This window comes from Dunckerocampus dactyliophorus, chromosome 9, assembly GCF_027744805.1.
Source record: "Dunckerocampus dactyliophorus isolate RoL2022-P2 chromosome 9, RoL_Ddac_1.1, whole genome shotgun sequence".
NCBI lineage: Eukaryota > Metazoa > Chordata > Actinopteri > Syngnathiformes > Syngnathidae > Dunckerocampus > Dunckerocampus dactyliophorus.
The window spans coordinates 15,217,445-15,231,321 of record NC_072827.1 but is presented as its reverse complement, the minus strand read 5'-3'; the positions used below and the strand labels follow the sequence as shown (position 1 = coordinate 15,231,321).

Below are 13,877 nucleotides of genomic sequence, written 5' to 3'. Positions count from 1 at the left end.
CGATCGCCTTTCACTTGGAAGCTGCATCCTATGTATTTCTTCGGGTGTTTTTCATGATGAGGGTGTGTACGTACGTACGTGAAGTGCAATAACAACAACAACAACATGTGCAGCACTGCACTGTGTAAAATATGGTGGATGTCTAGAAGCAGTCTTAATTAGGACCAGAGCAAAGAGTAAAATTGGATTACATCCATATTTGCATCTTGCATAAGAAAGACTTGGGGGAGAATATAATTATCTTGATTGATTTTGCAATCCTTTTATGCAATAAAAGCAAATGTATTTATTGCATAATTCTAATCTATGCAAGCATTCGTGGTGGAGTTTTACTGCGTGACACGTTACATCAGAAACACAGAATTTGTTGATACACCACCGAACAGTAAAATGTTCACACGTTTCGACTATGCTTATGTGTGGCCAGCTAATTTCACTAATTCAAATGTCAGCATGCAAATAACAAAGTGACCAAGTTCACCTTTGGATGGCAGATGCACACAGAACCTCCCCTTTCCTCTACATGCACGCCAGATGACCCCTCCCACACTGTAAGTCAGGAAGCTTGTGTCAAGCTCGATGCTTTGTTTAGCTCACACAAACATGGAACACCTTTAGAGAGTGCACGGCCTCTTTCCACTGTGCACCACTGCACACCGACAAAGCTCCCGGGGGACATTAGCCTGCGAGAGCTCTCGTTAAGCACCTTGTGTGCTGAAATTAAAATTGGATAGGAAAACATTATGAATGAGCAGAAATATTACATCAAAAGGTTTCAGAAACTGAATCCACTGAACCCGAGGGTGGAATTTTAATGCTCATGCATGGGTATACTGTTCTTTCACGTTAATATAACTGGAACCTGAGGTGAGAACATTAGGAATAGTTTTTTGCCTGAGTTGCTGATTTAATTGAACTTGTAATACGATCAAGGCTGAACTTGAATGTCTCTGAAAGACGATAACACAAATGAGCGTTGCCAGGTGCCTTATTAAATGTACTGTATGCTTGCGCAGTCACGTCAGGAACAAAGGATTAGGCCATAAGAGGAAGCCTGCAGGAGCCCACTGCACCTCAATGATTTATGATGTGGTTATGTTTCATGAGAATCATCATCACTCACGCATTTATGAAGAGCGCTTTTGCTCCTATCTTATCAGGTTAGAGTCCATGATGGCTGGCAAAAAATACAACAAACAATTACCGTTAGTTATGTTACAGAAAATGGGAAGTGGTTAATTGGATCTTTCTACACTACGGTTATGTTCACACTGCAGGTCAGTTCCGATTTTTTTACTCAATCATACTCATCTGATTTTTTTTCATTTCAGTGTGAACAGCACAATTCCGATTTTTTCAAATGCGACTCAGGTCTCACTCGTATGTAGACATGAATCCGATACGTATGTGATGCTACTGCAGTCTGAACGGTCAGGTCGCATACATGTGACCTATACGTCATCGAAAGCCGTGTTTTGCCATGCTTACGGAGACTTGGATAAAGTCTCACTGATGTAGGCAAAAGCTCTTCTTGTCATCCGAAAAATATTTTTTTTTAAGTGTCAGTGAAGCAGCTCACGGCAATGTCCCAGCACAGACACCTGTCCTCGGAATAGACACCACAGCAAGTTCTCCATAAACTGCCATAGCCACAATTCTTGCCCTCTTTCTTCATAACCTGCTTCGCAGGATCATTTGGCGAAGAAAATATCGACTCTGTTGCACAAAATCCTCGAAAATTGCCACAGAAGCGCCGAGGAGAGCACACACAGAGCAGCAATCTTGACTTGTGTAAACACACGGCAATGTGTGTGACGTGCTTGTGCACATGCATGTCACCTCAAATGTGACAAGTCACATTTTTTTTTGCTAATATGACAAACCACATAATCTATATTGGGCATCATACCCTGCAGCGTGAATGTACCCCAAGTCCGTTACTGTACAGCATTCACACTGTGGTGTGAATGAGATTCCACTGACACACTTTGTAAATGCCACTGCTTTAGGAACAGATCCACCATGCCATTGAGATCGCCATGGCTTTGGGAGCTATGCTGCCAAGACCTTTGTCTGGTCCACATGTACAGGCTGCCTTTAGACTCACACACTAAACACCCAGCGTGAGAGTTCGGGGGTTAGACGTGCAGTCAGCTTGTGTATTTAGTAGGGGTGCAAGGCCGTTCGGTACGTACCTCGCTTTTAAGATCATGGTTTTGTTCAGTTTGGGTACAGTAGGGGAACATAATGCTGGCAGAATAATTTTTTGACTCAAGTATCCATCAGTTCATCTTCCTCACTAGGGTCGCAGGTATGCTGGAGCCTATCCCAGCTGACTTCAGGCAAGAGGCGGGGTACACCCTGGACTGGTCGCCAGTCAATCGCAAAGCACATACTGTATGGACGAACAACCATTCACATTCACATTCATACCTATGGACAATTTAGAGTCACCAATTAACCTAACATGCATATTTTTGGAATGCGGGAGGAAACCGGAGTACCCGGTGAAAACCCACGCACGCACGGAGAGAACATGCAAACTCCAACCCAGATCTTCCCGATCTCCTGACTGTGTGGCCAACATGCTAACCACTAGGCCACCGTGCGGTCCCGACTCAAACATAAAAAACTAAAATAAATATAAAATACTGGGATGCCCAAAGTTTTTCCATTAACGACCTCATTAAAGGGAAAATTGAAGGATGCAGGGGGCCCAACTTAATACATTTTGTGTATAGTGGTGCAGTAGTGATGCTCAATATTGCCGTTCTTACTGATATCAGCGTAATCCCTCGCCACTTCGCGCTTCAAATTTCACGGCTTCACTCATTTTGTTTTTCCAAAAATATGAATAAATCACGCTGTATGGTGGTTGCATACGGCCTATAACACAGGTCTACAAATTTTCAAAACACTCGGTCAATTTTGGGCTACTGAACATGAATATGACCATCAAAAAATCTTATTGGCTAAAATTTGAAAGATTTGCGAGGTTCTTTATTACATAGTAACATATAAGGAGTAATACATAAGGTGATATGTCTCCATACACTTTATGTGCTTACAGTCGCAAGATTATGAAGATTCTTCTTGTGAAGTCAATATAGGTTCTGTATTCAACGTTATGTGGCCAATTGCCAATTGTGGGCGTATGGTATACCACAGGGGTGGTGTATCTTTAAAACAAGAGCTAATGAGCATTTTTAAGCATAATTTTCGTACTCGGTGACCCAAAATTAACCAAGAATGACTACTTTCAATTCAGAAGCATTTTGGGTGTGGACCAGTGTTTTTAGCAAAAATAAATGCATATTTAAGCAAATTTTACATATTTTTTGCCTGATATAAGCATTTTCAGGGATAAAAATGGCTAAACTAAAGTACAAAACCTAAGGCATTCAAAAGACACATTTAATCACATCGTGATGATATGTAGTATTCTACACTGGTCACTAGATGTCAGTAATGTTACTGTAATGTAAGCATCAGACTTGATGGCCAGAACAACAGGCTTGTATTGCAGGTTTGATTGATCTCAAAACAGGCACAATAATCCCTAATAAAAACACGGGCTGCTGTTACTACAGTAACCCACACCAAGCTAAAACTCGACTCTGAACCGCCATATCACTTCCTGTCCGCCCAACCACTCTGCTCCAATAGAAAGGGAACCCATTTCCAGCAACACATGAAAATGAGTCTTATTTATGTCTTAAATGGCCTATTTTCTGTTATAATGTCTACTATTTTACGTAAGAGGCGTGTAAAGGCGACTCTAGGGGTGTCTATAGGGCTCTAATAATGTTAAAAACCATATTCAGAAGGTCGTAAACAGTGCTCTAACTACGAAAATATTCCATTTATAAATAAGGAATCCTACTTCTTGGAAAGTCACTTACCACAGTGGGGTCTGGAACAAATTAACTGCGATAAATGAGGGATTATTGTATACCAATGCAGCATTTCATTTCAGTGCAAAGACCGTATTATTGTAGATGCTGCGTCAATTCACCTGTCGAGCCTTGCCTCACTCGTGCACAAGATCCCAAGATACTTGTGCTTAAACCTGGGGCAAGACTAGGGCCCTATGGTTTGTGTGAACGGAATCACGGACGGAATTGCGGAATTGGCCAATAAAAGCTGACTTTACTGTTAAACGTGGAATCTCGCGGAACATAATGACATTATGTGAATGAAATCATGTCATTACCCCGGCGGACCGCTCAGTCGTGGCAGAATCGCATCACAAACGCTAATCCGAACTCCCTGTCTAAACAGTGGCAAAAAAAACTTGGAAAGTCCTCTCTTACGCAGCATTAAGGGAAGGTAGCGGCATTACGGTAGCTTATTTTAGCAGAGCATGCTAGTGCGGCTGTGTGTGTGCGACTCAGGCTGGTTAAGCGTCTACACTGTGTTGTGTTTTGCCGCTTTAATGTAAGCGAGCGTTTTACAATGCCCGCTAACGATGTGCATGTTCTGAGTTAAAAAGACAAAAGGCACGTTTATTCTTGCACCAGCTTGTCTTAGCCGTCAAGACACATTCTCAACACACACAACACACTTCCGGCTTTCAAAATAGGAGCACTGCTGCATCTTGTCAAATTATGTAAACAAAATAAGGGCGTCATCGTCTTCTTTTGGTTTAAAGGCGGGTTGCAACCATGGTAAGATGTCTTAAAAATATCTTACATTAATAACGGGATTGGAATTACAGTACATCGGTGACTACAGTTTACTTAATCACAAGCACGGGCATTACAGTTTGTCAAAGCTGGCCAATGATGTATTGCATCAATAAATGTAAGAATGAGGATTTTTGCGTTTAATTAATGGACATTTTATTCACTAACCCAAGAACCACATACTCTATGCTGGTAAAATAAATGTAAAAAGGTAAAAAAAAAGGGGATTTTAACAAAATAAACGCAACAAACACATTTGGGAAAGAAAACATAATTTGGGAAAAAGTAACACGGATTTCATAGGGCCCTACAAGACCTCACTCCCAACCCGCAGAGTGCAACCCACCCTTTTCCAGCTGAGAACCATGGCCTCAGGTTTGGAGGTTAACCCCTTAACCCACTCTAATTCAATATTTTAATGTTTTTTTTTTAACCAAAATGCCTCAAAAAGTAATACCCAAAGTAAAACATTCATTGTACTGAATAGGAGGATTTTAAATATTTTTTTTCAGAAAAATGGGCCTTCAAAATAACCAATTTGGTGGTATGGACTGAAAAACACATAGTTTGAGTCCTTACCGGATCCCATTTCAAATCTGAGTATTTTCCACAAGTTTTTATCAAGTTAGAATCATGTGTTGATGATAAACCATGATGTGCTATTTTGACAAGTCATCACTAACTCCACGCAAACACAACTCCATGGTTTCCTGCAGTTTCTCGTATATCTGAAGATCGTTTTGTCATGATCGTTTGCAAAATGAAGACAGAAGGTGAAAATGTCAAAACAGTGCAACCATGACACACATTTGACACACAGTCCACATTTCCGTGATGCAGGAGTTCCTTGCTTTCATGACAAAAGCCCACCCATCATATTCACATTTTCACAATTCCATTGGCTATTCAATGTATCTACACTCAAATGTAATGTAATTGACCGACGTCGCTTCTGTCATTCAACTTTCCTCAAGGGCAACAAGCTCAAAGTCAATGTGAATTGCCATCCTCTTCATACCGTACTCTCTCACATCATTCAGCATGTTTCTGTCCACTCTTGGCAGCCCACAAACTTCCAGCATGTCCAAATCTGCAGCTTATGTAACCATGCAGATGATTTAGCAAACCATGGACATGCCTTACATCAAAAGCCTCATGATCACCATCAGTTTGGCATTCTGCTTCAAACAGCCTCACATTCCTGGGCCTAACAACAAAAACATGAATAAAGTGCATGCATCTACTTGACTGGAGTCTATACGGGAGCAATCAGTGGTTTGCACAGTTCAAACACATGGAAAAATACGCAGTGTGGTTACACAGAAATTAAGCCTGAATAAAGGACTTGCATAGTACAATATTCATTTAAAAACACATCATAAAGAGTCAATGCATGACAAAGTCCGAACCATCGGCGTTACGATCGCTACTTCTATGTTGTTGTGAGATGGTTTCTAAAGGATTGAGGACATGCACTGCACACGCACGGCTGAGCAAACCGCATCGTCAACCGAGCATTCATTTTCACGACACATCGCTGTGACGCATGCCGCACACACGTCACGACGACAACATCTTACCGGAAGGTGAGTCCGATTCCGTTGAAACAAAAACACCTACAAAAAAAACAAAATCTCCCGTCTTCGGTATGGTCGATGCAGACACAGACGTAGCAGTCTGACAGGGTGAGTCCCAGCTCACACTGAGCGCTGCTAAAAGGCTGTCAGGTTGATATTGCAAAGCAACCCACCGCTTCCTGTGACGTCACAGCCAGCCTGCAGTTACACACGCACACGCACACAACAATTTCCACAATTGTTGATTTTAGACTCATTCATGAAAACCGCACAGACCTTGCACGAGTAAATGAATGATATATATACACATTATTTTTTTTTTTTTAACGTTTTCTTGCTAAAATCATCAGTATGCAAAATGATACCAAAATGATATGTGCCCATCCCAAACATTTTGTTTATTGATGGTATCTTTGACTGGGAATGACACAATAAAGTATAATGCTGAGAAATCAAAGGATGCATTGTAATGTAATGTAAAATTTGTAATGTTTATATATTTATAATTTATATATACAATATATAGACTGGTGTACATCGCCTCTCGCACAAAGCTGGGATAGGCTCCAGCATGCACCTGCAACCCTAATGAGGATAAGCAGCATAGAAAATAGGTAAATGGATGGATGATTATATATATATATATATATATATATATATATATATATATATATATATATATATATATATAGTTATACATATATTTATATATACACACACTTTATATACATGTTTTTTTAAATATAAAGCCTTGTGCTATTAGCTACTGGTATCAACATTTCACCTTTTTCTCTTTACATTGCGCCTTTTTTGCTCCAGTTTACCCATTTTTTTCTGTTTAATTGTATTTCTACAATGTGCCACGGTCCAATAAACAGGTGCACACTTTGGACACCCCTGCATTAGGACAACACGTAGTTGTACAGTACTGTAAGCAACAATAAACAGATGAGTAAAGTAGTTCCTCTCCTTGTGCCTGTTTTGAGACCTAGCAAAGTACATTCTTGATGCGACTTGTGTAATAAATCTCATTAGATAACCCTAACCTTGGAGCCTAACTCTAATCGTAACTCCTAAGCATTAACTCCTAGCCCTTTACTTCTAACCCTAAGTGCAACTCCTAAAACTTGCTCAAAGTGCAATTCCGACCCCGTAACTCATAACTCTGACCTCAGCTTTAAACCGAACACTCGCCAGTGCAGGTTGTAAAACTGTTTGCCCTGTGTAGCTTCCCCGTTTTTTTAAATTCTGATTTTCTTGCCATTATATATGCTCAATGGTTGAACCCACGTATTTTCCTGGTATAAACCATATTAACGTGTCTTGTAAATTAAAGTAATAATATTCCAAAGAACCGTATATGTGAAAATCCAGTATTTGACCTCCCTGTCTTCATGCCAAGAAGAGAGAGCAATGTAAACTTTAGCGTAGTAACATTTTATTAAAGCATGGTTAAAACAAGTAAATACGTCAACTGTTTTAAGAGAACTAAAAGTTTGAACAACACTGCCCCCTGGTGCTTTTCAATAGCATCACCAAACTATCAAATTTACTGTAATATGAACGAGCAGTAGAATGCTTGTGATGTATTTTTTGTGGTACATTGTACAAATGGCAAACACTGTGCCATGCCTTCGTCCTTATACAAATTAAACTACTGTGGAGAGCAATTAAGAAGACTGCAGATATCTCCACAACTGTGGAAAAACAAACTGCATATAAGGTACAGTACATATCAGACTGCATATATAAGCTACTGCATATATGTTTTGTGCTCACAAAAAGTTACACTTGGAATTATGTGTTGAATATAAAAGCAATTTTCACCCCCCCCCCAAAAAATGCTTAAATTTTACCGCACGTGCAAAACAATTTTTTTGGTCAATTACATAGTGAAATCATGTGCATAATATAAATTGCATGTGGTCAATACAAATCATTACAGTGTATTATTAAACACATAAGGGTAGAAACCATATGCAGATAAATATAGGTGACTGTAGAGTAGTGCAGAATCCAGTGCAAAATTAGAAAAAGGTGTTCAGGCGGAGCTATGAAGAATGTTGAGAAAATTTTCCTTGCTCATTCGGATCACCTTCATTCCACGATCTGCAGGACGAGAGAAGAAGAAGTCTCAAATGTGCAACAGTGCCTGTTAGAAGAAAATAAACACTTCTACTTTATCACGAGAGAAATACCCTTTCGACTTTTAACGCATGTCTTCACACACTGTCTGCGGTGTTTGAAGTTGTTGTCGTTTCCTCCGCAGCCGCTGAAGGGGAACACGTGGCACCTCTTGGTCTTAGGATTGTACGCGAATCTGCGCTCCTGGCTGAAGCAAGTTCCTCTGTCCACAGGGCTGAAGCACAGACCCGGCAGCTTTGAGTCTGGAAATCACATTTGGAGTGTAAACGGAACAGTGCTGCCTCTGAGGTATACTAACCACACAATGCTTACGTATGTAAATCAGCAAGTTGCGAGACAGCGACTTGCATGTTCATGTTCTTTCAGATATTTACTCAGTTTGGCTCCTGGTGAGGAAGCAAATTTCTAATTTGGGTGAAGTTGTGCAATGTAGGGCCGACACACGGCAGGTTTTCCTTGCCGCTGGTCACTGAAGCAGGTGATTTTAATGATCAACACCACCTTCAATTGGAGGGAAGGATCTCATCAATTAAATCACCTGCTGGAGAAACTGGTTGGAGAGAAAACCTGCAGTGTGGCACGACTTTGACACGTGCCTTATGGGAAGCGGGTTCTGAAGCTGTGCTTCACGGTATTGCCACAAGGTGTCACTGTTTGATTTCAAAGGTGCAGCATTTCAAGGTCACATGACACCATATGAATCAACAAAATAAAATGGACTGATGCATATTCCAGGACAATAGCTGTTGTGTTTTGGACATTCAGAAGCCCAAATCAATACTCCAATTATGTGATATATGATAAAACATTATAAATATGTATATGTGATATAAATATTGCTCCCACTGGAATAGTAGAAGTATGCATTCATTCCAGACACATAATATGTAAATAAATGATAAAAAGATGACAAACTAAAGCATCCAGTTGCTTTTCAACCTTTAACAACACAATCAATTGCACACTGTTTACAGTCGCTACCCCGGTTCCTTAATAATTCTTCCAGAACAGTTTGGGTGGCAAAAGATGTGGTTAATGGTGCGGATTCCCTCAGAATTAAGCATGAATTTCTCTCCACTCCGAGCTCAATACCCTTGCAGTGTCTGGCAAGGCCTGCTCTCGGGTTTGCATATGTTATCACCTGGTTTCATTTCAATTTCTTTACCACAATGAAATAATACGAGTTTAGAAATGACACAACAGGCAACTTGATTTATCTCCTTTCCTTTCTCTCATTTATGAGGCGACTTGAGATTCATTCAGGCCAGAGTAATTTCTAGTTGCTGGGAGAATAAACTATACATCTTGTACAAAATTAGTACTTAAGTTATTTCTCCTCTCAATGCTGCTGTGTGTTATCTTACCTGGTGATGGGTCCTGGTCAGTGTCATTCATGTGCACCACAGCATTGTTGGCTGTTGGCTCATCTGAGAAATGGACACAGGACAAATATCTTAGTATAGGGTAGACATTGTATATTCCAGACTATAAGTTGCACTTTTTGTTCATAGTTTGGCTGGTCCTGCGACTTATACTTTTTTGGCGACACCCGGTGGCTGCCATCATTTACTGAGGTGACTTTGTGTCGCAGTCGGGGACACAAATTGAATGATAGAGCTTTTTGTTACAGAATACTTACTAGCATGCTTCTGCCTTGGAGACGATGTGTCTGTAAGTAATGTGCAACTGTAATTACATGATACCTGTGTGGATTGAAAAATGTGGTATTTTAGACAGCAGTGTTGTTTAATACACTGTGTCTAGCTTGGAGATTGTAGCTGCTGTGTCAGCCACTAATTAACTAAATACACACGTATGATTTTCAGTCTGCAATTGTAGACCACAATGCGGTTCGAATTTCGCGGCTTCACTTTTGTCACTGGTTTTCAAACATTAATAAATAAATCATGCTGTTTCAAGGTTGAATATGACATAAATTTTTTAAAAATGCATATTTAAGCACATTTTACATATTTGTTTGCCTAAATTAAGCATTTTCAAGCATAAAAATGGCAAAATGTACTAAAATACAAATACAAGGCATTAAGAAGACACACTCAAATTGTGAATGTAGTATTCTACATTGGTCACTAGGTGTCAGTAATTCTTCAGTGAGACAAACACCAGACTTGATCGCCGGAACAACAGGCTTTTATGGCAGGTTTAAACTATCTCGCAACAGGCACAATAATAATACATAATCATTAATCATTATTTCCTCTCCTTGTGTCTACTATATTGAGTGACAATAGGGGTGTTCTTTCATTTCTAGAGGGCTCTAACAATGTTAAAAAAAAAACATATTTAGAGGACGTAAACAGGTTTTCTATGCCATAACTACAAAAATATTCCATTTATAAGTAAGGAATCCAACTTTGCTTAAATTCACTTATCACAGTCTGGTCTGGAACCAATTAAACACGATAAATGAGGGATGTGATCAGGATTATCTTACCTGTCAACATTTTGAAAATAAGCTACATTTTCTGGAAATGACTCAAATAAAGGGCATTCTGGTCTAAATATAAAATGGTCTAATACATTAAAACAGGAATGCGCCTGGAGAGAAGGGAAAAATACGGTAATTTCCCAGTGAAAAACAGGAGGGTTAACAGGTGTGGCTACTTTAGGTTCTTAACTGGGGTGGTAGCCACAATCCAATCATGGAAAATTTGTTTTCAATAAAATACACCATTTTTTAAATATTGAAACCCTTGTATATAACGGCTGATAAGCACTTTCAACCATATGTTACAGATTTTTTTTTTAACTAAATCATAAGAATCCCAATCAGTCTGCCGTGTATTCCAGTTTTAATAATATAAAAAGTGACTCACACCGTTATCTGCAAACTGCCAAAAAGCAAGAATTACTATAATATATTTGAAATATTACAAAATAGGACTTTCGGAAGCATTTAACAACTCAAGCGTGAAATACTGTGAGTCTCACCAGTTAGTGTGGTTGGTTGCACATCACTGATGTCTCTAGAACTGGTCTGAAGCGGGACTTCCACTTTTTCTAGTGAACCCAAAGAGGGGGGAAAAAAGACAAATCATAAATCAAGTCTACAAAAAATGTAGGCACTCATTGTAATTAGCGCAAGCTGAATTACTCTGCAGAGTAGTACCTCATTAAACGGGGCCAGCTGTTTTTATTTAATGTTTAAAAAAAAAAGGTGCCTTTTTAAAATTGGTACAAACAGACAACCTAAAATAGGAAGGTTTTTTTTTTATGTATGCATTTAGTCCAAAAGAGACTGCCATTAGAATTGGTCACAGTCCAACTACTTGCTGTTATTTTCTTTGGCAATTTTAGTGTCTAAATGGCTTCTTAGTTGTGCCTCAGTCTGGGATAATGGAGTGCGCTTTGACATCATTTAAATGCTAAATCATTTGGAACGCGATTTCATGGTCGGCTTTAATTCATCAGGAAGTTCTCTGAGGTAGAACTATTTTGATGATGTCATCAGTCTCTCTTTCTTGCAGTTATGTATGCATATTTAGTAGTAGTAGTAGTAGCAGTCGTCCCTCGCCACTTCTCACTTGTTTGTGGCTTCACTGTATCAGCATAAATGGCAAAATGAACTAAAATACAAAGATAAGGCATTCAGAGGACTGTACTCATGTAAGCATGTATGCATTACAAAACAAAGGCGTGGGTATACGAATCTAACAGTATCACTATCAACATCATCATTTAACAAGTTATTTTCACAGGTGTGTTTGTGTGCATGTAATTATAATATACAAGTACATATTTATTATTACTATTTAAGGTTGTAGTAAGCGTATCAAATGAAAAACTAGGCTAGGGGTATGTGTGTCAGTTTTGCCAGGTCTCACGAGAGAAACAACCGACCAGCACTCTGAAAACAAGATCAAAACAGCACGAAACTTGGGAATTTGCAAGCAACTTAACAAAAAAACAAGTCCAAAGTTGCTTCCAATAAAGAGACCTGGCAACACTGATGTGTGTGTGTGTGTGGTTGTTTATGTGTGAGTCAGAGTCTATATTATGTCTTATTTATATCTTACAGTATGTATCTTATTTCCTGTTATTATGTCTACTGCGGAGTGTATCAAAAAAAGTACACTCTCCAAAAAGTAGCCACTAAAGTTACAATTGAACATTTTCATGAAATTTCTTTATTTGCTTATGTTGGTGTGGACATCATCCTTCAGTCCATACCAAAATTTATTGCATAACTGTATGCATGACTGAACACAGGCCTGTTTCCTCCAAAAAATTAAAGGGTTAAAATTTAAGGAAAAGTCATAAACTGTGATACAAAATGAGAATTTTTGTTTTTCTACGCTGCAATACCCAGATTATTCCGACAAGACCCATTATTTCATGTCTAGAGAGCTCTAATAATGTTAAAAACCGTATTTAGAAGGTTGGAAGCAGGGTTTCTATGCTCTAACTACAAAAACATTCCATTTATAAGGAATCCTCCTTTGGGAAGTTCACTTATCACAGTCCGGTCTGGAACCAATAACCTGCGATAAACGAGGAATTGCTGTATATATAATAAGAGAATATCATGCATTAGAAGCAGATTCAACGAAAATCTCAGAACCTCTGGGTAAAAATGATAACATCAGCTCTTCATTTTAGATATAGAATCAAAAAAACATCCACTTGTTGGTGCCACAATCTTACACTGTAAAAAGTTGATCCTGACCCACCTTGGTTTTGACACTTTGCATGACACTCTGCCATGCTTCTAAAATTGTTGGCATTGCCAAAGCATCCCCCATAAAAGAAACGCTTGCATTGCTGACTGTTGCTGTCAAAGAAGTAACGTGTCACCAAGCCGCGGCAGGGACCTGGAGCTTCTGGCAAATGACATGGGTCCTTGTCATCTACAAAACGAACAGAGTTGGAGAGACAGAGATCATGTCACAATGGAGAAACAATCTATGCTGCTTTGTAAACAAATGTGATTGTGACATGTTTGACAATAGCACGGAGGTGACTCAGGATTGCGTGCCAGGTCCTTGTGATGGATCTCCTCAGCTGTGCTCGCCAGCCCCCTGCTTCCTGGCCCCTACCTTGAGGTGCGGTACACCTGCTTTTGAACGCTTTACCTCCCATGACATATGTAAACAAACAAAGATGAGTGCATAAGATTAAAGCACCGTGCCGCCATTGTTCAGAACGGTGCCGGACGCTGCAACTATTAACGCTGCACTTCAGGTAAGGAATTTGACTTAAAATTAAATAATCATCACCCTGTTCAAACTCTACTGTTGCACTTGCACCTTCCAAAAAAACGCTGTAAACCAAGGGTGTTCAAATTGGTGCACGCAGCTTGTTCTTTATTGGGCCGTGGCTTATTCTAAAAATAAAACTGTTATTAATGAGCTATAGCCATAAATCCATTGTCTATGCCGCTTATCCTAATTAGGGTCGTGGGGGTATGCTGGAGCCTATCTCAGCTGACTTCGGGCGAGAGGCGGGGTAC

At 39.5% G+C, this 13,877-nt stretch overlaps 2 protein-coding genes across 2 annotated transcripts in view; both read right to left on the bottom strand.

Annotated features, from left to right (window-relative positions):
* Nucleotides 1-6,433, bottom strand: part of calcrla (calcitonin receptor-like a) — a 34,656-nt gene extending 28,223 nt beyond the window's left edge. The window contains exon 1 of the mRNA XM_054787242.1: nt 6,266-6,433. The gene's annotated coding sequence lies outside the window, so the exon portion shown is untranslated. The remainder of the gene's footprint in view (nt 1-6,265) is intronic.
* Nucleotides 6,434-7,678: 1,245 nt separating this feature from the next.
* tfpia (tissue factor pathway inhibitor a) overlaps nt 7,679-13,877 on the bottom strand; it is a 29,520-nt gene continuing 23,321 nt past the window's right edge. The window contains exons 3-7 of the mRNA XM_054787792.1: nt 13,099-13,275; nt 11,360-11,428; nt 9,772-9,834; nt 8,461-8,649; nt 7,679-8,371 (exon numbers count right to left, since the gene is read on the bottom strand). Coding sequence (XP_054643767.1) covers nt 8,304-8,371; nt 8,461-8,649; nt 9,772-9,834; nt 11,360-11,428; nt 13,099-13,275 — 566 coding nt within the window. The 3' untranslated portion in view covers nt 7,679-8,303. The remainder of the gene's footprint in view (nt 8,372-8,460; nt 8,650-9,771; nt 9,835-11,359; nt 11,429-13,098; nt 13,276-13,877) is intronic.